General features: G+C 42.0%; 1 protein-coding gene, 1 non-coding gene and 1 pseudogene across 9 annotated transcripts in view; all 3 read right to left on the bottom strand.

Annotated features, from left to right (window-relative positions):
• Positions 1 to 25,366, bottom strand: part of PARP6 (poly(ADP-ribose) polymerase family member 6) — a 31,130-nt gene extending 5,764 nt beyond the window's left edge. The window contains exons 1-20 of one of the 8 annotated variants that reach the window (XM_090270058.1): positions 25,235 to 25,360; positions 23,817 to 24,076; positions 21,757 to 21,955; positions 21,045 to 21,122; positions 20,230 to 20,324; positions 19,570 to 19,630; positions 19,243 to 19,333; positions 18,730 to 18,796; positions 13,992 to 14,141; positions 12,628 to 12,838; positions 11,903 to 11,956; positions 10,230 to 10,325; positions 9,527 to 9,619; positions 8,339 to 8,464; positions 6,822 to 6,887; positions 5,866 to 5,933; positions 4,094 to 4,142; positions 3,769 to 3,881; positions 2,663 to 2,735; positions 1,886 to 1,955 (exon numbers count right to left, since the gene is read on the bottom strand). In XM_090270058.1, coding sequence (XP_090126184.1) covers positions 1,886 to 1,955; positions 2,663 to 2,735; positions 3,769 to 3,881; positions 4,094 to 4,142; positions 5,866 to 5,933; positions 6,822 to 6,887; positions 8,339 to 8,464; positions 9,527 to 9,619; positions 10,230 to 10,325; positions 11,903 to 11,956; positions 12,628 to 12,838; positions 13,992 to 14,141; positions 18,730 to 18,796; positions 19,243 to 19,333; positions 19,570 to 19,630; positions 20,230 to 20,324; positions 21,045 to 21,122; positions 21,757 to 21,759 — 1,564 coding nt within the window. In that variant the 5' untranslated portion in view covers positions 21,760 to 21,955; positions 23,817 to 24,076; positions 25,235 to 25,360. Of the gene's footprint in view, positions 1 to 1,885; positions 1,956 to 2,662; positions 2,736 to 3,768; positions 3,882 to 4,093; positions 4,143 to 5,865; positions 5,934 to 6,821; positions 6,888 to 8,338; positions 8,465 to 9,526; positions 9,620 to 10,229; positions 10,326 to 11,902; positions 11,957 to 12,627; positions 12,839 to 13,991; positions 14,142 to 18,729; positions 18,797 to 19,242; positions 19,334 to 19,569; positions 19,631 to 20,229; positions 20,325 to 21,044; positions 21,123 to 21,756; positions 21,956 to 23,816; positions 24,445 to 25,234 lie in introns of those variants that run through there. The other 7 variants (XM_090270061.1, XM_090270060.1, XM_090270062.1 and 4 more) reach the window with 7 other exon arrangements.
• On the bottom strand, positions 3,488 to 3,594 carry LOC150015718 (U6 spliceosomal RNA). Its single transcript, XR_016510132.1, has one exon. It is a non-coding gene; the product is annotated as a U6 spliceosomal RNA (small nuclear RNA).
• LOC150015717 (small ribosomal subunit protein eS1 pseudogene) lies at positions 17,133 to 17,496 on the bottom strand (annotated as a pseudogene).
• Positions 25,367 to 25,637: the final 271 nt, after the last annotated feature.

The following is a 25,637-nucleotide window of genomic DNA, read 5'->3' as shown; positions in this document are numbered from 1 at the left end:
AGCATAGCTTTGAACATTTGTGTACACATCTTTGGGTGCACATATGTGGGAATGAAAATGCTGGGTCGCTGGGATAAACATTTCTCAGCTTGAATTTAACACCAAATTTAACACCAAGTGGTTGTACCAGTTTATATCCCCATAAACAATAAAAGAGATCCTGATGATCTACAACCTCTGGTACAATTTGTTATCAGATTTCTTAATTTTTGCTAATCCATATGGGTGCTAAAATGGTAAGTCATTTTGATCTTGATTTTACTTGATTAATAGTAGTCGAGCATTTCTTCAGTGTCATGTCTGTTAATGTCACCTGCCTACTCTTTCTTATTGATTTTTTCTTATTGTCTTTTTCTTACTGATTTGTAAGTTTTTAAAAAACATTTATTCTAATCTTCTGTGGTTATATGTATTGCAAATATCTTCTCTGTTTTGTACCTTGTCTTTTTACTTTCTTAAGATGTCTTCTGATAAACAAGTTTTAGTTTTAATAATGTGAAATATACCAGTCTTTTATGACTTATAATTCTTTTTCTATTCTCTGGATGATTTTGTATAAAATTGTGTAATAATTTGTTCCTTGAAAGTTTGGTTTAAGGCTGACTTGAAAACTATCTGAGCTAGATGGGTTTTTTTTGGTTTTGTGTGTGTGTGTGTGTGTGTAAAATTTTAAACTACTATTTCAATGCCTTTTATAGTTTTAGGGCTATTTAGGCTTTCTATTTCTTCTTGACTCAGTTTTTAGTTATATTTTTCTAGGAATTTATCCATTTTGTTAAAGTTTTCAAAGGATTGGCATAAAGCTGACAAAGTTCTCCCATTAACTCTTTAATCTTTGCTATATCTGTAATTATGTTCCCTTTTTCATTCATCTAATTGTGTCCTTTTTCTTCTTAACCAATCTACCCAGCTTTATGTTTTTTTGCTTGTTTGTTTTTAGTTCTTTAAAAGAATCAGCTTTTTGGCTGTTGGGTACTATCTATTGTACCTGTTTTTATTTGGTTGATTTTGGTTCTTACCTATATTACTTCTACTTTGGTTTATTCTGTTGTAAGAGACTCCTAGTTCTGAGCCTCTGGACCTAAGTTTTCTAATCTTTGTAAGAGTTATAATTACTGGAGGATACAAAATAATAATCTAAAAACTCTAGCACTGTCTCCTTCATGTGGTAAACGTGCAACTAAATGGTGGCTCTCCTTTATAGAGAGACTAGAATAAGAACAAAAATGACAGAAAAGGAATTAAGATATGAACCTGGAACACTAAGAGAATTCTAAGTCAGAATCATTTTCTGATCAGGACAAAGTTGGACTTAACTCCTGAGTAGAATCTGGACCTCGTTCATGCCTTGTCTTGGAAATAAAATGCTTTATCTTGCATTCAATGCACTAATATCATAGCATGTAATTAAACACAGTTTAAAAGATGGTTGACAGGGAGAAGAACAATGTGTCCAGAAATGTAAGCCAATGGGAAGGACTCAAGCTTTCAAGTGTATTCACACATAAACTCACATGCACATGTGAGCACACACAATTAATAATGACAGGGCTATTGCCAACACCAAAAATGTGGTCTACAAAATGCCTAGTTTCATCTCCCAGTTATTTTCTAACCAATTCCCAGGGCCAAGCCTCTATAATGAATAGAACCATCCCCATGGAAAAAAGGATTACCTGAGAGAAAGGGAGGAAAATGGCCTCACCTTGTGAAGAATTCAAATTTCTAGTGAGAGAAAGTTGAGAAAGAGAAGACTATATCCATAACTGGGAAGAGAGCTGACATAGACCAAGTATGCATACTGGAGGAGGAGGAGACAACACAGATCATGTATTCACAAAACAGGTGCAATATAGAGTCAAGATGGCCAGAGAGTATTTCTTACCTGAGTATCCAAAGGAAATACTGGAGATGGGGCTCAGGTAGATGCCTTTGCCATAGGCTGCTCCATGCAGCTTGCAGGGAAACACCAGGATGAGCAATATGAGCCTGGGCCCTCCCATGGCTGTTTATTAGGCAGCCACAAGGCTTATCTAGTCCCCTGTCCCTCCATTATCTCTCTCATTCAGATAACTCTATAGGCATCTACTCTTTAAAAGCTGATTGACTGAAAACTGGCTGTAGTTTAACCCCTTTGTCTATGAAATACTAGATACTGAAGCCTTGGAGAGTGAGGAATAGCAGATCCACTGAGTCAATCCCTCAGAATCCATGCTCCTGTCCCCAGGTCTTGGTACATATGCAGATTCCAAAAAAAGGAACTATAGAATAGGTAGCCAGCAGAAAGGATAATAAGTGTTCCTTGGAGTCTCACAGGGCAAAGATATAAATCTATATCAACTCTCTGAATGAACAGTCACACGTATTGAAAAGTTCTAATAGGTTAAGTCATCTAATGGCTGCAATTGGCAATCCATATGCCCGCCTACAACTACATTCCCATTCCCAAAACCACCTAAAGACACAGCCCAAGGTAAAATATACAATTGCCACATTCATCCTATACATACAGTTCCAACTTCCTCCCTAGAGAAGTCACATGGCAGGCTAGATTTGAGGATGCTGAGGCAAAATCGGCTGAATACTCAAGAGCAGACTTCCCCAGAACTGAGTGGGGCAGGAAGGGGAGGTGCAGATAAAGAAAAAAGGGTCACAGCCTCACCTGCAGTTTGGTGTAGGATGCATTCACCAGCCCATTGCGCAGGATCGAATGCCAGTTCTCAATGTGGGACCCACTGTAAGGCAGGGTAGAATACATGTCTCCTTAGGTATGAGGTTCCCAGGAGCACTTCCAAGACTGCCACTCCTACCCATTCTTACCCACACAGGACATGAAGATGGACACATATACCTAGCAACGGACATGCACACAGACGGAGTCACAGGCATGCAAGATGTGTGTTACTAACCCCTATATCTTAATTTCCAGTCTCATTCTTTAGCTAGCTTTAGCTAGTCCCATCCTAAATCCGCAACTACTGATTCAATGTTCTCATTGGCATACTTTCCTATATTTCAAATTAAATTCTCAAACTCAAACTTATCACTGAATCCAAATATGGCTTCCAGTCCTGAATTCAAGTCTATTTCGAGAAAAAGGTACCACCATCCCTCTGCATTACCTTTAATATGGCTCTTTCTTTCTCTCTCCTCCCACAATTGGCATCAATTGCTGATTTCCTCAAAGTAGCTTTAAAATTTAATCCCTCCAATCTGTGTCTTCATCTTTTTATATGTAAATGCAATTTCTCAACTGAGAGTAAAGACCATTATCGTAATGTATCTTTTTTTTTAATCCTCCCTGAGGACATTTTTTTCATTGCTTTTCAGAGAGGAAGGGAGGGAACAGTGGATGCAAGAAAGAGAAAACGTCAATCTGCTGCGTCCCACATACGCCTGGACCAGGGATCATATGAACCCGGACTGGGATTGAACCCTCAACCTTCCAGCTATGGAATGATGGGCTCATATATATCTTTCTTTTTTTTAAAATATGGAACACATCACAAATTTGCGTGTCATCCTTGAGCAGGGGCCATGCTAATCTTCTCTGTATCATTCCAGTTTTAGTATATGTGCTGTCGAAGCGAACATTCATATGTATCTTTTATCCTCTACAGAACCTACCACAATAGCATTTAATAACAGATTGTTGACTGACTGGTTGATGGACATAGGTAACACAAACTTGATTTGTCTCTAGTGAACTTGCTCTCCCATCACCCCACATTATTTGTTGCCCTCCTCCCCCATCTCCACACTCCTCACTGGAAGGCAAAAGTGCTGCCATAGAGCTTCTTGGCGGTCCGGAACCGTGCCTCCTTGGCAGGAGGGCTGCTCAGCAGGAGGAACTGGTGTGAGGTGTGCATGAACTTCAGCTGCTGCCCAGGGTGGGGGTGGGGTCAGAAAAACAGAGCAGAAATGGAGATCAGGGAGGGAACTGACCCCAAATAACGGAAATATGCTTAGACCCAAAGGCTATTGCTGATGGACAGAGGCAACCAGGCAAGTCTACCGATGTGGTTGGCTGGTTTGGAGCCCCTCCCTGCCTCTCATCAGAAATTTAGAGTTCAGAGGGAGAAAGATCACTTACCCTGCTGAGAGGTAGTTTGACAATGTGTGACCTGTTGCTGGAGATGATCCTGGGACAAAACAGAGAAAATGGAAAAGGACAAAATCAGTGTGCGGTTAGGCTATCCTGAACAAAGCAGCTGCCCTGCTGTGCCCCTGGGGCAAGCAAGAATTCCAGAGTTGTCTGAACTCTGTGAAATATTCAGGCCACTATCTGGATATTCTCTTGGGTAGTAATTCTTGTGCATAAAAATATAAAAGGAAAGCTAGTTACTGTTAATTAAATAACGGATGAAAACAAGAGAGGGGTGGGAGGTGAGCTGCTGCATCCAAGGAGAGAAAAGAGAACAAAAGGAAGAGCACAAGTGGCCAGCTAAAAAAGTCAGAAAGAAGGGTCTGTATTAGGGTGATGACACTTAACCTTGAGATTTAGAAACTCAGAACTAAGCTCAGGAGCTGTCCCACCTCAGCTCAGAGGAAGCCTGATGGCTCTTAGGGATGGCAAAGAATGGATAGGAAGTTACTGCTTGGGCAGGAGAAAGAAACAGAAGAAGCTAGAACAAACTTCCTGAGGATTTAGGGATAAACTGGGCTGTATGTAGGCAGAACTCAAAGGACAGGAGAGAACAAAGGCATAGAAATTGAAGCCTCAGCATAGGTGCACTATCTCCTAGAATGGATGATTTTTTTTTTTTTTTATGCCTTCACCCATGTAACTGGGATGCCGCCCTGGAGGATCTATGCCTGGTCATTCCTCATGCTAAGAGGGAGCATGCTGCAGTGAGAAAGTAAGGCTGTCAAAGGCTGACTAAGAAGAAAGGGAAAAACTATATCAAGAAAACAGAACTGAAGCTATGGCTGGTGTAGCTCAGTGGGTTGGTTGTAGTCCTGCAAACCAAAAGGTCACTGGTTTCATTCCCAGTGAGGGCACATGTCTGGGTTGCGGGCCAGGTTCCCAGTTTGGGGTGAGCAAGGAGCAACCAATCAATGTTTCTCTCCTCTCTTTTCCCTCCCTCCCTCCCTTCCAGGAAGGAAGGAAGGAAGGGAAGAAAGGAAAGAAGAAAAGAAAAGAAAGAAAGAAAGAAAAGAAAGAAAGAAAGAAAGAAAGAAAGAAAGAAAGAAAGAAAGAAAGAAAGAAGGAAAGAAAGAAAGGAAAGAAAGAAAGGAAAGAAAGAAAGGAAAGAAAGAAAGGAAAGAAAGAAAGGAAAGAAAGAAAGAAAGAAAGAAAGAAAGAAAGAAAGAAAGAAAGAAAGGAAAGAAAGGAAAGAAAGAAAGAAAGAAAGAAAGAAAGAAAGAAAAAGAAAGAAAGAAAGAAAGAAAGACAGGAATCAAGATCAGGGAGGGAGAGCGGGGGTTGAGGGCATAGAGAATGGTCAGAATCTTTGCTAGAAGGAAAAAACAATAGTGCTTCAAGGCTCTGGACAGTCTACCTCAACAAGGTGGACCTTGAGACAGGGAAAGGGAGTGGAAGGGGGAGATACACCTCTCTGGATGCACAAAAATTTATTTGAAATGAACAGTGTTAATTACTACATGCAAAGGGCACTCAAAAACTATAGGAAAATATGAAAGCCCTAAAGAAAAGTTGAGACATCTCAGAATTTGTGGGCTCCCTGTAGGACCCGAGTTCTTGTCAAGTCAGGTGTGTCAATTAAAACCTCAAGAAAAAGCAACCATGATATACACAACCTCAGGAAAGAAGAAGCTGAAACTGTCTCTAAGGGAAGGTATAGGCTCTATGTCTAATACCATGCCCTGCCCCACTCAGGGAAGAATGAACCATTCTATCCATACCACTGCAGGAGAGGATGGGCCAGAGGATCCAGCTTGTCCATTTGCTTCTTGATTTCCAGATATGAGCCCTGTAAGACAACAGTCATAAGTTTAACTTCCAGGAGCGGTGGGAATCCGCCCACTTTCCATAGGCTGACTATCGGGGTCCAGGGTGAAGTAGGCAGCAATGGCCACACAATGGCAAGAGGAACTGGGATTCCCACCCACACAGAGCCCAGTCAGACTGGGAAAGCTCATAAATAAATATGAAAACGACTTGACTTAAGATGCTTACAAAACAACATGCAGGTGGATCTCCCTCATTTTATGCAATTCCTACAGCCTTACAAACTCGATTGTAAATCAAAAAATAAATAAAATCAATGTCCAAAAAGAATAAGCTAAGGAATCCTGTGGAAAACTTTACATAAAGCAGAGTCCTTCTGACAAATAAATCATCCCTCCTTGGTGTCTCTTATGTGCTAATCTGAACTATAATACATAGGATTTGCTGAGAAGAGGCCCACCTGTAAATGAGAACAAATGAATGTCTATTCATGCAGAGACTGCAGACGAGGGGTGGGGAAGTCTGGTGAGCGACAGCCTTGAGTCAAAGGATGGTCACTGCTCCATGTGGCTGCCCCACCCCTAGAAGGATAGAAGATGCAGGCCCCTGGATCTAGTTCCTTACCTCCAAGCCCTCCCCCTTCAACCTCCCAACCCTGGGCAGAAGTCTTTCCCTCATTTCTCTAATTTCCTAAGAATTATGGGGAAAACATTAAATATGAATAACTTGTTAAGGAATTCGCAGCAAAGGTAAAGGTTGACAGTGCTAACAAAACAGAACAGGAGGGAAGACTAAAGAAAACATTCAGGAATCTGAGTAGCATCTCTAAATCTTCACTTCACTCCCATGAATTCCAAACATAATATGACACTTAAGTGGCACAGGTATGGGACAGGCAAAGGTAGAGTACCTGGGTCATCTCCCGGATGGACATCACACTATCCAGAGCTTTCTGAAGTCGTTCATAATTCTTCTTCTGTTGAGGAATCAATGGGAAGAGAAGAATCAGATGAAGAAAAGTGGAGGAGAGTAAGATGTGATGAAAAGGAGGACCAGATGTACAAAAATAGTCTAGGCCATAGGGAAATGGTGTAGTATGTCATGGAAAGAAAATAGATTTAACGTCGGGCAGTTCTGGAATCACATGCTAGTTCTCTTTTACCAGCTGAGAGTAATAGGGTAAGTTACTTAACCTCTTAGAACCCCAGTATCCTTGTGAATAAATGAAGATTAAAAAGTCCCACTACTCTCATATAGATGTTTTGAAATAATATATATAGAGAACCTGGTATAGAGTGTGATATATAGCAATGAGTAATAGTCAGGCACTGTGATGGTTAATTGTGTCAATTTGACAGGTCCATGGAGTGCCCAAACATTTGCTCAAACATTACTTTGGGGTGTGTCTGTGAGGGAGTTTCTTAGATGAGATTAACCATCAGAAGATTGTGTAAAGCACATGGCCCCCCTCTAATTTGTGTGGGCCTCATCCAATCAGTAGAAGGCCTGAATAGAACAAAAAGACCAAGTAAAAGGCTCCTGCTGCCTGACTTCCTGAAGCTGGGAAACTGGTCTTTTCCCGTCTTTAAACTTGGATCTGGAAACTGCTAGCTTTTGGATTGGAACTTAAACAACTGGCTCTCCTGAGTCTCCAGCCTGCTGACTGCTAATCCTGGGACTTGTTTGCCTTCATTATCATGTAAGCCAGTTCCTTATAAAAAAATCTCCAATTGGTTATGTTTCTGTGGCGAACGCTAACTAATGTAATACTTTACATATATTATCCTTCATTTTATAACAATCCACAAGGTAGAAATTATCCCCTTGTACAGATAAGGGAATTGACGTTCATTAAGGTTAATTGACTTGCCTAATACCATTCAGCTAGGGAACACGATTCTCAAGTGGAATCCAGGTCTGTCTGGTTACTAAGTCTATATTCTTCCCTTTCATGGCATAACAAATATTAACTCATCTCCCCTTCTTCTGAAAAACTCAGTTTTTCTTTTTTAATAATTTACTTATTTGTTTGTTTTTTTGTTTATTTATTTATTTTATTTTTAGAGAGAGGGGAAAGGAGAAAGAGAGGGAGAGAAACATCACTGTGTGGTTGCCTCTCACTCGTGCCCTCAACTGGGGACCTGACGTGCAACCTAGTCATGTGCCCTGACTGAGAATCGAACCAGTGACATTTGGTTCGCAGGCCAACGCTCAATCCACTGAGCCACACCAGCCAGGGTTTCAAACTCAGTTATTTATTCACTAAAACTGTAAAAGCTCAGTGTTCAAGAGTTCCCAAGAAACAAGTGTTTCATTTCTTCTGATTCTCATTCCAAGATGCTGTTTAACTAGAATAATAGCCCATAGTCTCCCAGTCTTCTACTTTTTCTGTTCCTTAGCCCTAACTTTATTCCCAAGCAATTATACCTTAGGGTTAAAGGCCAGAGTCTTGGGATCAGTGGGGTCCACCACAGAGGGATAAGGCTCAAAGATGATGCTCTTTCTAGGGGACTCCAAAGCTGCCCTACACATGGCCACCAGCAGATCCACCACCTTAGGGGAAAGGAGAAAGGGTTCAGCAGAAGCTAGATTTTAAAAAAATTCTCACCTGAGGACATTTTTTCACTGCTTTTTAAAGAGAGAGAGGAAGGGAGTTAGAGAAACATCATATGAGAGAGAAGCATCAATTGGTTGCCTACCATCTGCATAGACCAGGGACCGTTTGTGTGTGCAGCATAGAGATCGCACATGCCCAGACCATGGAAAGGAACCTGTAACCTAGGTATGCGCCCTAGCCAGCATCAAACCTGCTATCTTTCGGTTACAGAACACGCTCTAACTGAGCCACTGCCAGAGTGCTAGATGATTTCTCAGTGCTGGAAGTCACATAGTATCCAGGATAGGTCTACCTTTTGGAATCTCAGCATTTCTTCCTGCTCTTCTTTTTAAAAGCAAATATGTTTATGTTTTTTTAATTAGAAAATATAAACTCATTATAAAAATTCAAGTAACAATGATTTAAAAAGTAATATAAGAAAAGATAAAATTCATCCCCCTGCTCCCAAATTTCATTCCTCACAGTGTAAGCTGCTAAATTTGATGTATTGCCTTCCATTTATTTATTTTATTGGATAGGCAATTTAAAAAAAAAGAATTGTACTATATATACTGTTGTGTTTTTTTTAATGTTATAATTCTTTTTTTAAAAAAAGATTTTATTTTTTGAGAGAGGTGAAAGGAGAGAGAAAGAAAGGGAGAGAAATATTGATGTGAGAGAGAAACATCGATGGGCTGCCTTTCGTATGTACCCCGACTGGAGAACGAACCCACAACCCAGGCATGTGCTCTGCTCCAGAGACCTTTCAATTTGCAGGATGATGCCCAATCAACTGAGCTGTATAGTAGTTCCACTGTAAGGACATACCATGATTTAACTGGACATCTTATAGATGCAGTTGTATTGTTCATTTGTCTTTTATTACTACAAATAATACTATCTTGATCATCCTTACATACAAAAAGCTTTTCTGGCGGTTTGGTTCCAAGGAATAAAATTGCTAGGTTCCCCAGCCTTTCTTGATCCCAGTTCCCCAGCAGCTTTTCCCTCTCCCATACCTCTGCTCCAGTGGCCACCTCCTCTGCAGCTCCAGACATGACGCCCAGTGTGTAGAAGGAGAAAACGCACAGTTCACGCGTGCAGACGGCTGGCTGAATGGACATATTAAACACACAGTGGTGGTAGGGGAGGTGCAGTAAAAAGGGGTTGCAGGGAGGGAGGGACAATCCTGACCACAGACAACTCTAAAATGAGGTAGGAATTTGGGGCCCTTTATGTCAAGAGAAAACTGTAAATAAGTTAAGTCTTAATTAAAAGGCCTTACTGATAAGTTTGAGAATTAATGCTGTCTCCTCTATAAAGCCTTCCATGACCTCTCTATGTAGTTAGATGCGCCCCCTTCTGAGCATCACAACACTGCTCATATCTCTTCCATACGCTTGTAGTAAAATATCTGTCTACTCACCTAGATTTGGAGTCCATAAGGACAACATCATATCTACTCATTTTGGTCTATATCTGATCCCTATTTTTAAATGGTGGGTGGAGATTATATCTTCAAAAATATTCACATATCCTCATCTTTCCTAACAGGACTGTTGACATTTGTTTGAGAAAAAATAACTATTTCTAGAGTCTCACAGAGTAAGGACAGAATTGGACCTTTACCATAGACCCAGAAAGAAAGGAATAAAGGAGATGAGAAGTGAAGCAGCCTTGGTAAAGCTCAAAGGAAGAGGGTCACAGGACAAGGGCTTATACCTTGAGCATGGACCCATTCTGGAAGACATGCTGCTCATCACACACCACACAGTATTCGTTCAGTGTTGGAATTCTCTGCTCTGCATACTTAATGATCTGGGGAGAACAAAGATTCTGGTCAGTCTTTTGGAAGTACAGGCACAGATATGGAAATTAATTTGAGCTTCTTTTCTAGGTACTCTCCTCCCTCTCAGCCCCGGGCCTAGAAAAGAATCTCTTCCTGGGCCCTGAACTTAGCTAAACTAATGGCCTGACTCTAGAACTAAGACTATATATTAAGAGTAAAAACAAGATCAGCCATGGTAGAAGATCTGGGTTAAGATTCTCCTCTTCACTACCTTAATACCACATTTTAACTTGAGACAAGACAGTTAACCTAGGCCCTGGTTTCTTCATTTATAAAGTAGAACATTATTCACTTCATAGAGGTATTAAGAGTAATGAGATGAATTTCTGTGAAAGTATTTTTAAACATTAACATTAATCAATTATTAACATTAAACATTACATTAATCAAACTATTAACATTAAACATTACATTAATCAAACTATTAACATTAAACATTAATCAAGCTATTAACATGAATTGTAGTAATTATAGATTGTCCCTCTGGGACAGGTGAGTGTTGAATCCATGATGAGATGGTAGGGGGACCTGATGAGACATTTCAACTACTTAGAACAATCGGCCTATCCACTGGTCACAACCATAGATACAACGCTGTGCTGGGAAGAGAGAATAAATCCAGAGCTCATGCAGCAATATCCTAAGGTATTTTTTAAAACATTGTTTTAACATGGCTTTTTCAACCAGCTACCCTTTATGTATAAATCAAGTTGTTCCCATTTCACATTCTTTGGGGCTAGTAAAGGGACATGCAAGGGCTTTTATTCATTCAGATTTACTGAATGCCTACTATGTACCCAGCTCAGTGAAAGGTCTCCTTGATTATGCAATAATATAAAAGATTATCTTCTTAGACCCTGTACTCCAATAGAGGAGATGCAGTATGTATACAAATTAATTACAATTCAATGCAGCATATGGTATGTGATACATAGATGCCATATAAAACCAAAAGCATCATGATAGCTCAGCAAGAGGAGATATACTTCCAGCTAATTAATTAATATACATATTGGAGTAATAGAGAAGATTTTATGGAAAAAGTGATACTGAGCCTGCAATAGGCAGATACAGGGAGGAAATCCAGTCGAGGAAATGACAAGAACAAAGGTAACAGAGATGCAAAAATGAAAGCATGTCCAGGGAATAAAAAGGTTTAAAAAAAGAAGAAATGACCAGTAGTGGCTGAGCAACGAAAGAGATCTGCAAGGAAAACTGAAGAATACTTGAGCAACAATGCTGGGGATCATAAGGAAATTAGTGTCAATTACTTTCCCATCTCAACACCAAAGTGTTTAAAACTTGTAGTGCATCATTTGGCACTTGATCATAAGTAGTCTGTAAGCAGTCTTCCCACAAATGCTGTAAGCTTCTTGAGTACGGGAACTATGCCTTTTTTCTCCTATCCACATAACACTTAGTATAGTTCTGGGAACAGAGCAACTCAGGAAATATTTAACTGGCTGGGGAACTAGGAGACATTAGGCAATCAATGGGTCAGGCTACTGGGGAAAGGCTTTGGAATGAAACTTTATACTTGATTTACCTGGACAAGGAATCCATATTCCAGAGTGGGGATGTTCTTGCAGTGACCACTGACCTGATTAAGAGTGTAAAAAAACAGATTCTATGAGCTTCCTATGAAGCTGGCACCTAGACAGACCTCACTCATGCCCATCACCTAGGATTCTCCTAAAGTAGTTAAGCCCTACCTCCAATCAGTCTAAGTAATTCCAAAGCTGGAGAGACCTTTAGACATTTTTGCCAAGGATTCTTGAAAAGGGCTCACCTATCCTTAACCTTCTTCAAGGGAGGTTGACTAGATCAGTACAGCAGCTGATTATCAAGTCTTAACCATTATCTAATAAACATATATGACATTTCATTGGGATGTCCAACCCCAGACTCTCTGCTTCTTGGCCTACTATCAGAGAAGCTTGCCAAATAGTTATTTATTTATCTTGAGAGAGAAACATTGAGTTGCTGTCCCATGTATCTATGCGTTCATTAGTAGATGCTTGTATGTACCCTGACTGGGGATATTGGGATGATGCTCTAACCAACTGAGCTACCTGGCCAGGAGACAAATAGTTCAGATAAGTTTTCAGCTATTAAAAATGTGTTCCATTCCACCCCACTCACGGTTCATGCCCAGGATTGATTTACGATGCCTGGAAAACCATACTCCCGCCCCATTTTGAGGAACTATATTCTCGCAATTCCACTCCCACCCTCCTAATACCCAAGTCAAACCCTCCCTAGCTCATGTACCAAAAGAGAGGTCCGTGCTGGGGGAGGGAAGCCCACGTGCTGGGGGCACAGGAGACCTGCCTGGGGGCTGGGTGGGTAGCCAAACACCTCCACTTTGGGGTTCTTCATGGTGCAGGAGATAGAACGGTTCATGAGGCGCCCAACCCGAAGGTCTGGTACAGCAAGTTTGCCTTTCAGCATGGAGTCCTGTATGATAGGGAAACTGGGAGACCTGGAGAGACAGCAAGGAGAAGTGATGAAACTGGGGATTTAGTATGAACCCTGGAAGAGGCCTGAAGACAACTGGATCTTAGGTCAGGATGAGGGAAGTGAATGACGCCACAAAAGAACATATACGGAAAGTTCTATTGGATCTTAACACTGTTAAAACAAGTAAGTAGATCACATATCTGAATTGATTTTTATGTTATTATCTGTGTGTTTTTCTGACTGGAACATGGAGGTTAGGCAGAGGCCAAGTTTAGGTCACTCTACAGTATCTAGGCCAGGTATGGAATAATCCCTTGGAGAGCATGCCCATTTCATTTACTCAATGTATGTGTGCATTTATACACATATGATTAAGTGCTAAACACTGTACTAGGCAAGTAGTTTCATTCCAAAGAGCCTGATGTCTGACTGTCTGTGAACAACAGTACCTAGAAAGCTACAAATCTGGATCTGTATTTGCTTTCAGGACAATCAGAAAGCATGGGGTGGGGTGTGTGTGTGCTTTTAGATCATTGATTTATTATCTAGTTCTGGAAATGGAACTAGATAATACAGTGGAACCCCAGTTCTTGAATGTAATTTGTTCCACAAAACTGCATCTGTTTGAAGAAGTGATCTGTTCAAAAACTGCATCTCCTTTGTCACCTGAGACATGTGACTGATCATACAGGTATCAGCATGAAACGATTGTTGGGTAGAGAATCAAGACCCAAAGTTTTATTAGACAACCGAGACATTTTTTCCATGACCAACTTGGTCAAGAACTGAACTGTTCAAGAATCAAGATGTTCAAGAACCGAGGTTTGACTGTAAATCGATGTACCCTTGCATAAAAGCGAGGAGTTAGTGCCTGTTCTCTGACTCTGCCTCCTTAGGATAGGGAATAGGACGAGGGCCAAATAAAGAAAAGATGGAGAGATTAGCATAATTTCTCCAAACATATATCATGAGTTAGGAACCGTGTTTTACATAAAAGAAAGGTATAAAAATTAGGGTCAGGACACATAGGGTACTGGGCCATGTGGGTATTTTTAGTAGTTAAAGGTACAGAATTCAGAGGACCCAAGGAAAGGACAGAATAAATTTAGGTAATCAAGAACGGGCTTAGATAAGACTAAGGAATTAGAGATGATCAGTTCCTGGGGAGCACTTACTTGGGGATAGGTGAAAAGATGCTGAGGCCGGCTCGGAACTTCTTGATGGTACCAGTTGCTTTGAACCAACTGTGCCTCTTCTCCTGCTGGGACTTCAAGAAATCGTTGCTGAGATGTTTCCATTGTTGGGATGTGAACATACCCAGGATCCTAAGGAATCAAAGAAAACAGGCTTAGGAAAGCTCAGGAAGGGGAATTGGTCAAGAAATAGGACTATGAAAGGCAACTAATCTAAAATTCAGACCCAGGGACTGTAAAGGTAGTTGCGGTGGGGGAATGAGTCTGAACACCCCACCCCCCCATACCACATATGACCTTAGCACATGAAAATGTATTGTGCTAAAGTATCTCTTTGCCCTGGGGCATTAATACCCATTTCTATTACCTGCTCTAATGTACTAAAAAAATTTCTGAGATTCTTTGCTTTTAGAGTGAGATCTCAGAGGTGAACCTTCAAAAGTTGTGAACCTTGGAATTTATTGCCAAGAATGACTATATACTGAGAGTGAAACAAAAGTAGTGGGACAGAGGTATCACCCTCTGCCTTGTAAATAGTGAAGAAAAGGAAGGGGTATGAGTGGTACTGACATTGTTAGGCAAAAAATTACATCTCTAAATTTATGATTTCCACCTTGAGCTGGACCCTCAGCTAGTCTTGTCAATCCTTTCATTTGTCCTTGATCAGTTCTCGCTAGCATTACTCAAAGCCAGGGATTTTCAACCAGTGTGCCACGGCACACCAGTGAGCTTTAAGAATTTTTAAAACATGTAGTACATGACTATTTAGTCAGGGGTGGTGACATCTTTCCCCTTAGATTGTCAAATTGAAAAATGACAACAGCCAACACAACAATAGCTGTCTGGTATGAATAAATTAAAATTATACTTATCTTTTTTTTGTCAGATTGGCAAAAAATATTTTTGGTGTACCACAGAATTCTAGTAATTAGTTTATATGTGCCATGAGATGAAAAAGTTTGAAAATCACTGCTCTAAGCTATTATCCTAATCTTTATCACCTTCTTTAAGCAATTAACTTTATCTACAACCAATAACTTCTCTTCCTTCTAAATAGAGAAAACCTTAGCCATCAGATATCAGCTTTCTTAATTTTCCACCCCTACTACCAAATCAATTTTCATTTCCACCCTTTCCTTGATCCCTCCATTCTCTGGGGTCAAGGTAACCCTTCTATTAAGGATTGATTCCTCTCTTGGTGCTCTAGATCTCAGCCCCTTCTTGCCTCTTTAGGGGCCTTGCTCCATAAATCATCCCTCTCTCCTGTCAATTCCTTTCCCAAAGTCTACAAAAAGTTTCAAGTTTTTCCTCCTCAGTCTAGCTACCTCTCCCTCCTTCTCTCCTATCCTCTTCCAAATTGCTCAATCCATATTTACTGTTTATACTTTGGTGGCAACCACTCACATCTCAACATATTCTACCTTCATCTCTTCACCACATGCTCTCACCTTGATGCTAAATCCAACAAAAACTCCCAAATTCTTTTCTTACTTATCCTCTTTGGCACCTAGCTCTCCTTGTAGAAACTCTCCATCTTGCATTTCTGTAACATCATTCTCTTCTTATTCTTCTCCAACTTCTCTGACCTACCTTCAGTGTTTCTTCTTCCTCTGGCTACCCTGCTAATTTCTTGGGTATTTTGTCTGGGTGTTTACCCTTGACCTTATCACTCCACCATGCTCTCCTTTAGCAATCTCAAATTCTATACTAGTTGTAATTTCCACCCATACACTGATATATCTTCAACCTTAACCTCTCCTGTAAGTACCAAATCTACATATCTATTTACTAAGCATGTCCACTTAAATATCCCAAGGTTACCTTTAAACAACATGCTTAAAATAGAATTATCCTCACTCCACAAATCTGTCCTTCTTCTGAAATCCCTGTTTAAATTGGTAGTATTACAATTTACCTCAGAGAAGGAAAACTCTGACTCCAAAAAACCTCCGCTGCCTTGCGGCATACCTCTTCAGGGGAAAGGCTAAGGGAGTAAACCCCGACAGAAAATCCGGAGCCGGAGTCCCTAAGGCGGTTTGACGTTGTAGTCAACACCGGCAACTCCTGCGGCGCACCTGAAGCCAAGCTGTATTGACTCCGTCTTTCCCTTGGACCCTTCAGCTGCGAAGAGAGGGGGGGTCTGCTGCATGGGCAACAGCAGACCCTCCATATCACCCTGCCCAGGCTCTGTAGCTTCAGCTTCACTGGAGAGGACACTCCAGCGTCATCGCAAGATGTCGATTCAACACAGGAGGAGACAGATACCGTGTCACTCCCGAGTCGGACTGCACAGCCATTCTCGGCGGTGCAGATAGACTCTTAAGAAGCTACACCATCGTCTCTCGAGACGGACGGCTGCCGACGACGACAATTTACCCAGGCATCTGGGATGGAAACCTAGGAGTAACTTTCCCCTTTTCCTTGGCTTATGACCATATACAACATATCCAAACCAATTTTCAAGTCTTATTGATTTTTAAAAATATCACCAACATATTTCTGTCACTGGGGGCTCATATCCAGCAGCTTGTTCAACTTTAGTACCTGTCTCATCCCCAGTTTTTTCAGAATTGCCACCTTCACCAGGAAGCTCCATGAGTTTTCCCAATTCAAACTTGGGTTTCTTCAGCATTTTGACTCTTCTAACAAAGACATCATGAAGTGCCTTGGCTAGGTGGCTCAGCTGTTTGGAGCAGTATCCTGTGCACCAAAGGGTTGTGGGTTTGATCCCTGGTCAGGGCACATACCTAAGTTGCAGGTTCGATCCCTGGTTGGGGCGAATTAAAGGAGGTAACCAAGAGATGTTCTTCTCTCTCTCCCTCCCTCCTTCTCTCTCTAAAATCAATAAGCATGTCTTCAGGTATCATGGAGTGGATAAATCGATTGGCAAGCCTTTTCTATATCTTTCCCAATGCTATCTGAAATCAATGTATTGACCACTTCTTTCAAGTCATTTGTCTGTACCTCTTGGGTCATGATTTCCATCTTCTTCTGAATTTGGTGGACCTGCTGATGCTGAGAATAAAAGATCTCCTGCATCTGATTGTTGCATTTTTTTAAGTAAAACAAACACAGAATAGGTGAAGCAAATAACCATCGGTAGTCTTGACATCAACATGAGCTTCAATCATGGTCTGCCATTTTTGACCATGGAGAACATTTTGTCATGGGTAAGATCCATGCCATGGAAATTAGTCAGGCAGTTTTTGCCCTGAACACCCTCAGTAATTAGCTTGAATATTCTAAATGCAACTTCATTATTCTGCAGATCAGCTAGGCTCATTTCAAAAACACGACTTTTGAGACCATCAGATGTGATTTCGGATCCTTGACTTCTTGTTACTAGTGTGTTTCCAATATTTCTTATATTGAACATAACTGGTACTTTCACATCACACCAATCTTTCTTAGAGAATGGATCAACAACTTTCCTCACGGCTCCCTCTTTGCCATCTTTCATAAGGCTCTTGTTCTTTCCCACTGCCATGGTGCTGTTCAGAGAGCCAAAAGACAAGTCTTATTGGTTTTATAACACATAAATCTCTCTAGTGCATCTCTCATCTCTATTCTCACCTATAGCCACACTTTGGTTCAGGCCCTCATCATCTCATGTGTGCACTTCTACAAAAGCCTCCCTCTAAACTAGCTCTAGTCTCTGGTCTAATGTCCTCCTATCTATTTTGCACAATGTTACCAGAATAGTGTTTTTAGAACTAAATCAATTATGTCCTTTCTTTGCCTAAAACCCTTCAATGCTCCCACTGCCTATAATATAAAAGCCCAAGATCCTCTCTGATTTGGACCCCTTCCTATTTCTCTGGCTTCAGTTCCTACCACTGTTCCTTTGCATTTTACTAGCAATGTAACTACCTGAAGCTTCCTATAGACACGCTGCTTATGTTACTGTGCCCTAGCAAATGTTATTCACTCTTAGATTCTGTCTACATAGGCAACTTTTATCTATCCTTGAAAACCATTAATCCTCTCCCATTCATTCATTCACTCATTCACAGTCCTCCACCTGCCACCAGACTGAGTCACTCCTCTGTGTTCTTTCTAAAACTTATGTATTCACTTGTATTAGAACATGTATCCACTGGACTCTTTGGAATTCACTCAAGGTAGAACCTGTAGCTCATTTTTCTTTGTATACCAAATACTTAGCAAGGTGTTCAATGCATTCAATAAACTGAAACTATCTGAGCTTTTAGGCCCCACTGTAAGAAAACTACAAGAGGAAATGTGAAGAGCATGGCTCTAATTACAGGGTTATACTTTTCTTTAAGTACTAAGTACTAATGAACCTATCTTCTTCTTTTTTTTTTTTTTTAATTTATTCATTTCTAGAGAGAGGGGAAGGGAGAAAGACAGGGAGAAAGAGACATAGATCAGTTGCCTCTTGCAAGCCCCCAACCGGGTACCTAGCCCATAACCCAGGCATGTGCCCTGACCAGGAATCAAACCAGTGACCCTTCAGTTTGCAGGCCAGTGCTCAACCCACTGAGTCACACCAGTCAGGGCAAAACTATCTTCTTAACTTCAAGATGTCTCAAGGCCAGACACCCCAGAACCACAGGCTCCTCTGCTTAACCATAAATTTGGCTCCCCAAGTTTATTTTTTGTTTTCTTGGGCATATCTCAGAAAGACATTTTTGGAAGAAAACATTCCATCTGCCTGTCCATCACATATGTCCATAACCAGAAAGATCAAAGTTCTTACTTTTTCAACTGAAGACCCAGCCCAAACCCTTCCTTATTCGATGGCTGGAAAACCTCAATTGATGGTTCTGCAAAGAAAAGAGAAAGCTCCTAGTATGTACATGTTTCTATCCTCCTGGGAGTCCAAAGCCCTAATTCAGTGGAGTAGCTTCTTCAGATTCCAAAGGTACTCTAAACAGTAGTGGTGGAGAAGGAAAACAGTTGTAGCAAGGGGGAGATTCTGGGAGTTGACTGACCAATTTCAAATATCCTTAACTTCTGTGATGAAGTTGAAGGGAAGGGGAGTAATAAACAATACCTAGGAACCAAAGAAAACAATTTCATTGACCAAGGATTTGAGGGGATTGCTATTAGGTGACAGGGAATGAAGACACAGTGAGAGGAGACTGAAAAGCCCCTACCAATGGCCTGCAGATTATGCCCAAGGTCCTCGTTCCTAGTTTTTCTCTGTCTCACTTAATTTAGGACTGGATTTGTGACAGAGAATGCACTTGCCCAAAGTCACTGCCTTTACCTGGTCCATCAAGGTACTGAGAAAGAGAAAATCGCAGCCTCAACACAATAGGTTCTGTCCGGAGGACCTTCCAAGCTGTAGAGACTTCCTCCTAAAAGAGTAAAGGAAATAGTTTCCAGTTTAGCAATGAAGAGAAAGACTTGAAGTTTTCCCTATATGACACACACATGCACGTGGCAGTACACACCACTGTTTGCTGATGATCTAAGACAGGGATGGAGAATATGTGCTCCAAATACAGCACTCAGGAGCAAGACTCCTGGCCAACATGACAAAATTGCACAAGTTCAGCTAGATATGTTGTTGACAGGTACTAGCACCACTTACATCGAGGAAGCTGATGTTGATGTTGAGGTCAATGTCCACGTCATCAATAGTTCCATATTCTCTACAGAGATACAGGCAACCACAGGTGAGACTCATTAAGGGAGAAAGAAGGGAACAGAGACTGAGGTGGAGGGAGAACTGAGACTGGGGCCAGGGGTCAGGGAATTGTAAAAGGTAGCTCTGTACGTAGGGTCTTAGCTACAGCCTCAAGCCACCTAATGATCAGGGCTTTCTCCAGGCCAGAAGCCTTTCTTACCTCAAAGGTGAAACTATCAGTCTAAAAGGATCTAGGATAAGAGGGAATTTTTAAGAAAAGTGGCTGTACTTCCTTACTGTCAGCTAAGTTTTTTTTGTTTTAATTATTTTTTAATTATTTTTGTTTTTCAATTACAGTTGTCCCATTTTTCCCCCATTGCTCCCCCTCACCTAGCCCACCCCTTCTCCCACAATCATATCCCTCCCTGTTGTCCATGTCCATGCGTCATTTATGTCAGCTAAGCTTTTAAGTACTCTGAGCAACTCTCACTATCACAAAGTTCATAATTAATTCATCAATGTCCACAGATCCCCATCATACCATAAGAAAAAAAAACCTCCAGCCTTTTAACAGCTCAGAAATAAGTGGCCTGCTCTCCCCCCACCTCTGAAGTGGAGTCCCACCTGATGGATACAGAGTTCTCACTGTAGATCTCCTTCACGGCTTCAATGTCTGCATCAAGCTGTGGGTGTCGATACAGGTCAGCTGCACAGCTCCCCTGAATCAGCAGCAAAAACAGTAGCGGGTGGAGAGGAAGACAGAGGGGTAAAGAGAGAGGTGAAAAGTAAAAGAAGGTGAAGAAACACCAGGAATAGGAAAATCAAAGAAGAGCAGTACATATAAGCAAAAAGCTGTGTATACGAAGGGGTTCTTGGAAGTAGCCTTAGCTGGGGATTTCATTGACCAGTCTCCATCCATCACCACTCTAAGAAGTTTCAGTAGACCAACTGCAGGCTTTGTTTAAGGAGTTCACATCCTTAAGTCTCAACTTCTCCTCTCAGACCTTGACCAGAATACTTAAGTGCCCTTTCTATGAGAACTTAGAACAGACTGAAGATTGGTTCTGCATGAAGAGTAACATTTTTGCTCAGGATTGTACCTTCGGTAGGGATGGCATAAAGCAATCACTGGCAGGGTAATTTTGAACAAAAATTTATCTTAATGATTGAAATGACCCCTCTGGCTAGTTAGTGAAAAGTCAGAAAATAATTATTTCCAAATAAGAACACATTGGTAGCCCCCTATACAAAGAATGTAGTTTATGCCAGGAAAGGTATGAGTCCCAGGCAAGAACAAGGATATATTAGCTATGACAATATAATGCTGAGACCACACCAACACTGTATCTCTGTCCAGAATAATTGCTTTCACACTTGATGTATCCAGAGAGCAGCACATTTCGATCATCCAATATGGATCTCACGAGCTGTAATCTCACCTGAACTCCATAGAGAAATTCCTCTGATTCATTATCTCCCTCTGAATCATCATCATTCCAAAACTGGCCTTTGATGTCCTAGTAATGAGAATAACAGAATCCTTTACTGATCTGTTTCCCCATGGAATGGATTGGGGTGATAGCATGGGAAATAGATCCCTACAAAGAATGGGAGGTCCCTTGGGATAGCATAATTGAGTCTCTAATCCCTTTATTTCCTTCACCTCAGCCTTTGGGAGCATCTGAGTCTCTTCCTAAATCTGTTCATATCCATGGTCTAGCTCTGATTTGGTGGAATAGAGAAAAACACTAGAGAACTCTGGCCTTCTCAAGTGTCAGCTAGAATTGAGGATCTGGTAGCCAGAGCAGGGAGGGATGAAGAATTCAATGTCAAAGTTGGTTTCCAGGCATATCTAGGTTCTAGTATAAGTTAGCCCTTCTAGGATCATCTAGAGACCCAAGGCAATTCCAAAGCATATCTAAACTCTCTTGACTCATTACTCCCTTTTTATCCTTTTCCTTATCAAGAAAATTCACCTATACATACACTAAGTAATACTGTTTCTATGCCCCCTCTCCTTCCTTTAACTTCAAAGAGCCACTCTACCTTCCAAAAGGGTGGGAGGGAAAACACCAGGAAAAGATGAAGTCTGTACTTTGTCCCATCTACCCCCTGGATGATCAGTTGCAGAGGTGGGCAGTCAGTCCTCACCATTGGGTCAGTGGGTCACACACACTCCCAGGTCAGTGCTAGGCAGCACCCCTCCATACCACCAGCTGGACCCAGGCCAACAAGATGCGCATTTAGGAGGCCACAAAGGGAGGCAAGGGAGGGAAGTGATGTCAGGGGCTGACTGGAGATCTGTTGGGGGTGGCAGGCTCTGCTGTTGTGGTGGCAACAAGTCACTGTCCTGTAGAAAGTAAATAATAATTGATTTCATCACCACTGAAAAGCTGGTGGTGTATACACAAGTACACGTGTTTATGGATACATTTTTATTATACATATGTACAGACACTCGTAGAGAGACATACTTGCATGCATATACACCCACTTTGTACATATAGTTCTTTCAAGATAATGAACCATAAGACACTACGGTTCCATTCAAGCTGGAGAGTTCTGATTGGAGTAAGTCCCTGCTCTAGTTCATAACACTGTATCAACCCTGAAGCCAAAATCAATGGTGGCAGGATCAGATGCTTATATTACTCTATCACATCAGTTCTTTTGGAACATTTTTCACCGTACCAACTTCCATCAGAAATCAGATTTTTGGGGAGTTTTTAACTCCTAATTACTCCCCAAGTTGAGTCATTATCTCTTTTTAAACATCAGCATCACTAGAAGCCTTTGTCTGACAATCATACCTAATTTAAAAAGTCCTTAACAACATTGAATACCCTCTGGTAGACAAAGTTTGAACTTTTATGGCCAAATAATGTCCTGGACTTACCTTGGAATCTACTCCCCAAATTAAAAATACAATGATCTCAACAAATGCTCAGAAAACCATGAATCCCTAGTCCTTTAAAAAGAACCACTGTTCTAGGACTTCCTGGCTCTGCATATATCTGTCTCACCCACTCCAACCTTAAACAGAGGAATTCTTGTTTTCTAATATGGTTCTGCTGGAACTTAGGTTTCTAGACCAGTGGTTCTTGAGTGGGCTTTGCAGATCTGCAGCATCCAGTACCACCAGGGAAACTGTTAAAAATGCAAATTTGAGGACCCCTACTCCAGAGATGAAGTCCAGTAATCTGTGTTTTAGCAAGCCCTCCAAGTTATTCTAATGCATAACATTTAAGAATCACAGTTCTAAATCCTTGTGTGTTCCAAGGCCTGTGGTCTACTCCTTAGATACCAACTTAAGCCTTGTAACTGAACCAGGATGGGGACATAAGGCTCAATGTCAGGGCAAAGAGCATAGCAGACCCCCAGCCAACAGTACTGCCTGACCCATCAAAAACAAAATGCAAAAGAAAATAGCAAATGAAGTTTTCGGAAATGAAATAGCCTGATATCTGAGATCTGCTTTAAAATACTACTCCAACAAAAAACGAGGGGGTGGGATATTTGAAATAAATATGGCAAAATGTCAATTATGGATGATGCTGGGTAATGGGTACATGAGTTTCTTGTAGTCTCAACTTTTGTGTATACTTGGAAATTTTCATAATAAAAAGTTTAAAAAAAAATCAGAGTCTAGTCTTGGACTCTTGCACAAGCTCTCCCTAAAAAGTCAAACCTAAATGTGAACAGGAAAATTACCCCTGAGATTCTACAACTGTCTCTTTGTTATTCTCCAAACATACCAAGAATATTCTCACAGGGCCTTTGTCCCTGCTGTTCCCACTTCTTGGAATGCTTTTCACCCAGATATCCACATGGCTTGCTCCTTCATTCTTTCAGATCTCTGCTCTAAGGTCACCTTGACCATCCTATATAAAACAGCGAAACTCCAACACTTATATACTAGCACACTCTATCCCCCTTCCCTGCTTTATTTTGTTCCACAGCATTTACCATGCTCTGATAGAAAATATTTGTTTATTGTGTTTATTTCCCACCAGAAAGTAAGGTCTATGGTGGCATAGGCTTTGACTGTTTTCACTGCCTCTATTGCCAGTCTCTCAACACATATTTATTAAATGACTGAACTGTCTGCTGTATACCTAAGCCAAAGGGCAAATACATACAAACACCTAAATGCACCTACACATAGACAAAAATCATACAAAAATGATTTTTAAAAGCAAGATCCCATTCACCTTCAAGAGCAGCTGAGAATCAGAACATGAAGATCTGAGGGCTGGGTTTGTGAGACTTGAAAATAAACAGTCAAGTGCTAATCTGGATGATCACAGAGAACGAAGAAGGAGGCACTAATGTCCAGCCTAGGCTGTCTTGGACTGAGTGGTGGGAGGATGGCAGAGTAGGCCAGAAGTACCAACTTTCTCCAGGTCTTTGTCACTGTAGAAGTCAAGAAACACTTAGTCTCTCTCCAACGGCTGTTGCTGCTTGGTTTCTGCTGTTAACACAAGGAGAGAAAGGTAGTTCAGAGGGAATTTTTCTTGTCCAAGGGAGGAGATAATTCAGACTACCATCTTTTTCACGCTAGGCTATTTCAGTGAAAGGTACTCCACCTTCTTCTGTCAATGCCCATTCCTATCAAGAGATGGAGGAGGGATTTAAAAGGTGAAGAGCTGGGAAATGGGAGTGGTGAGCCATGAAATTCACAGACATTTTTCAAGAAGAATAAACCTGAAAGATGACCTATTTCAAAGCTTTCATGTTATACATGACTCAAGTGTAGGGAGTTCAAGCAACTTGCTTAGGAGTATAGGGGAACTAGGGCTTAAGCATATTAGATCTTAATAACGTCCAATCTTCATGTGATGTGGTTTTGATTAAAGAGTTCTTAATAAATTAAGCAAGAAAGACCTGTCTTATCTAAACGGAGGGACCCTTTCAAAAGAAGCTGGACCAAATATAGACTGTGTGAACAGTGCCCAGAGAAGGCTGTCTGTTCAGCTCAGAGTTTAGTTTGTCTGATGGTAGCTAACATAGAACGCTTTATGAATTTTCATGGGAATAAGCAAAACGTAAGTAAGCCTCAAGTCTGGATGGCAAAGGTCTTTCTCTGGTCCACAGGAGCTTCTCTATAGCACAACTTTACATCTAGTCAAAGACTGCAACGTTTGAGCTCTGGGTTTGGCTCCCAGCTTTGCGGTGCTGGGCAAGAAGGTTACGCTGCTCCGTGTCGAGTGCTCATTTCTCCGAAAGAACAAAGAGTGCGCGGGACAACCCAAGACGGGCGATTCTCACAGACCAGCGCGAACTCGGGTAGCCAGCGGAGGGAGAGGACGGGGTCTGCTACCCCAACCACTAGCTGCCAGGTAAGGCTCCGAGGCCTTTCTTCTCGGAGCAATTCGAGTTCTTCCGTCTCCTTCGGAGACCCCAAAGACACCCAACACCTGCTTCCCGGAGAACCTCTGTGCCCGAGCTCTGTTAGCCGCCGCCCGGCCTTGAGCGAAGCCTGTCAAGCCTATGATGGCCTCTCAGAGCCGCCCGGTTCAAGCTTCTCACTTCCTCCACCCCGGCCGGCGGGGGCAGGCCCCGCACCCTTCACGCGGCCCGGCCCCTTCCCGTGACAGCCGCTCCACAGGCAGGCCTCGCGAGTACTTACGGCGACCCCGGGCCGCGCGCAGCTGCCGCTGAGGGGACTAGCGGCCCGGGACGCCCCGCGGGGGCGGAGCGGCAGGCCAAGGGGCGGGGGCCGGGCCCGGAGGGCGAGGTCGCACTTCCCCACGCCTTGTCGTACCGTCACCGGCGCGCTGAGGCACTCTGCGCACGCGCATGCATAGATACTGTGGCCACGTGGCTCGCTCCGGACCAACCGCCACGGGGTTGGACCCTGGGCAAGCCACCGCTCCGGACACCTGGCTCGCGGCGCCTGCGCCGTGCTGGCTGGTTGGGTGGGTGGTGCTGCTGCTGGCGGGGGGGGTGGGAGGTGAGAAGCGATTAGGGTGGGGGAGGGGCCTGCGCCGTGGATCCAAGCGGGTTTGTGGGGAAACAAGAGGGGCACTGCG

This window comes from Furipterus horrens, unplaced genomic scaffold (genome assembly GCF_987537825.1).
Source record: "Furipterus horrens unplaced genomic scaffold, mFurHor1.1.pri manual_scaffold_3, whole genome shotgun sequence".
In the NCBI taxonomy this organism is placed as follows: Eukaryota; Metazoa; Chordata; class Mammalia; order Chiroptera; family Furipteridae; genus Furipterus; species Furipterus horrens.
Note: the sequence above shows the minus strand (reverse complement) of the source record. Positions and strands in the feature narration are given on the sequence as shown.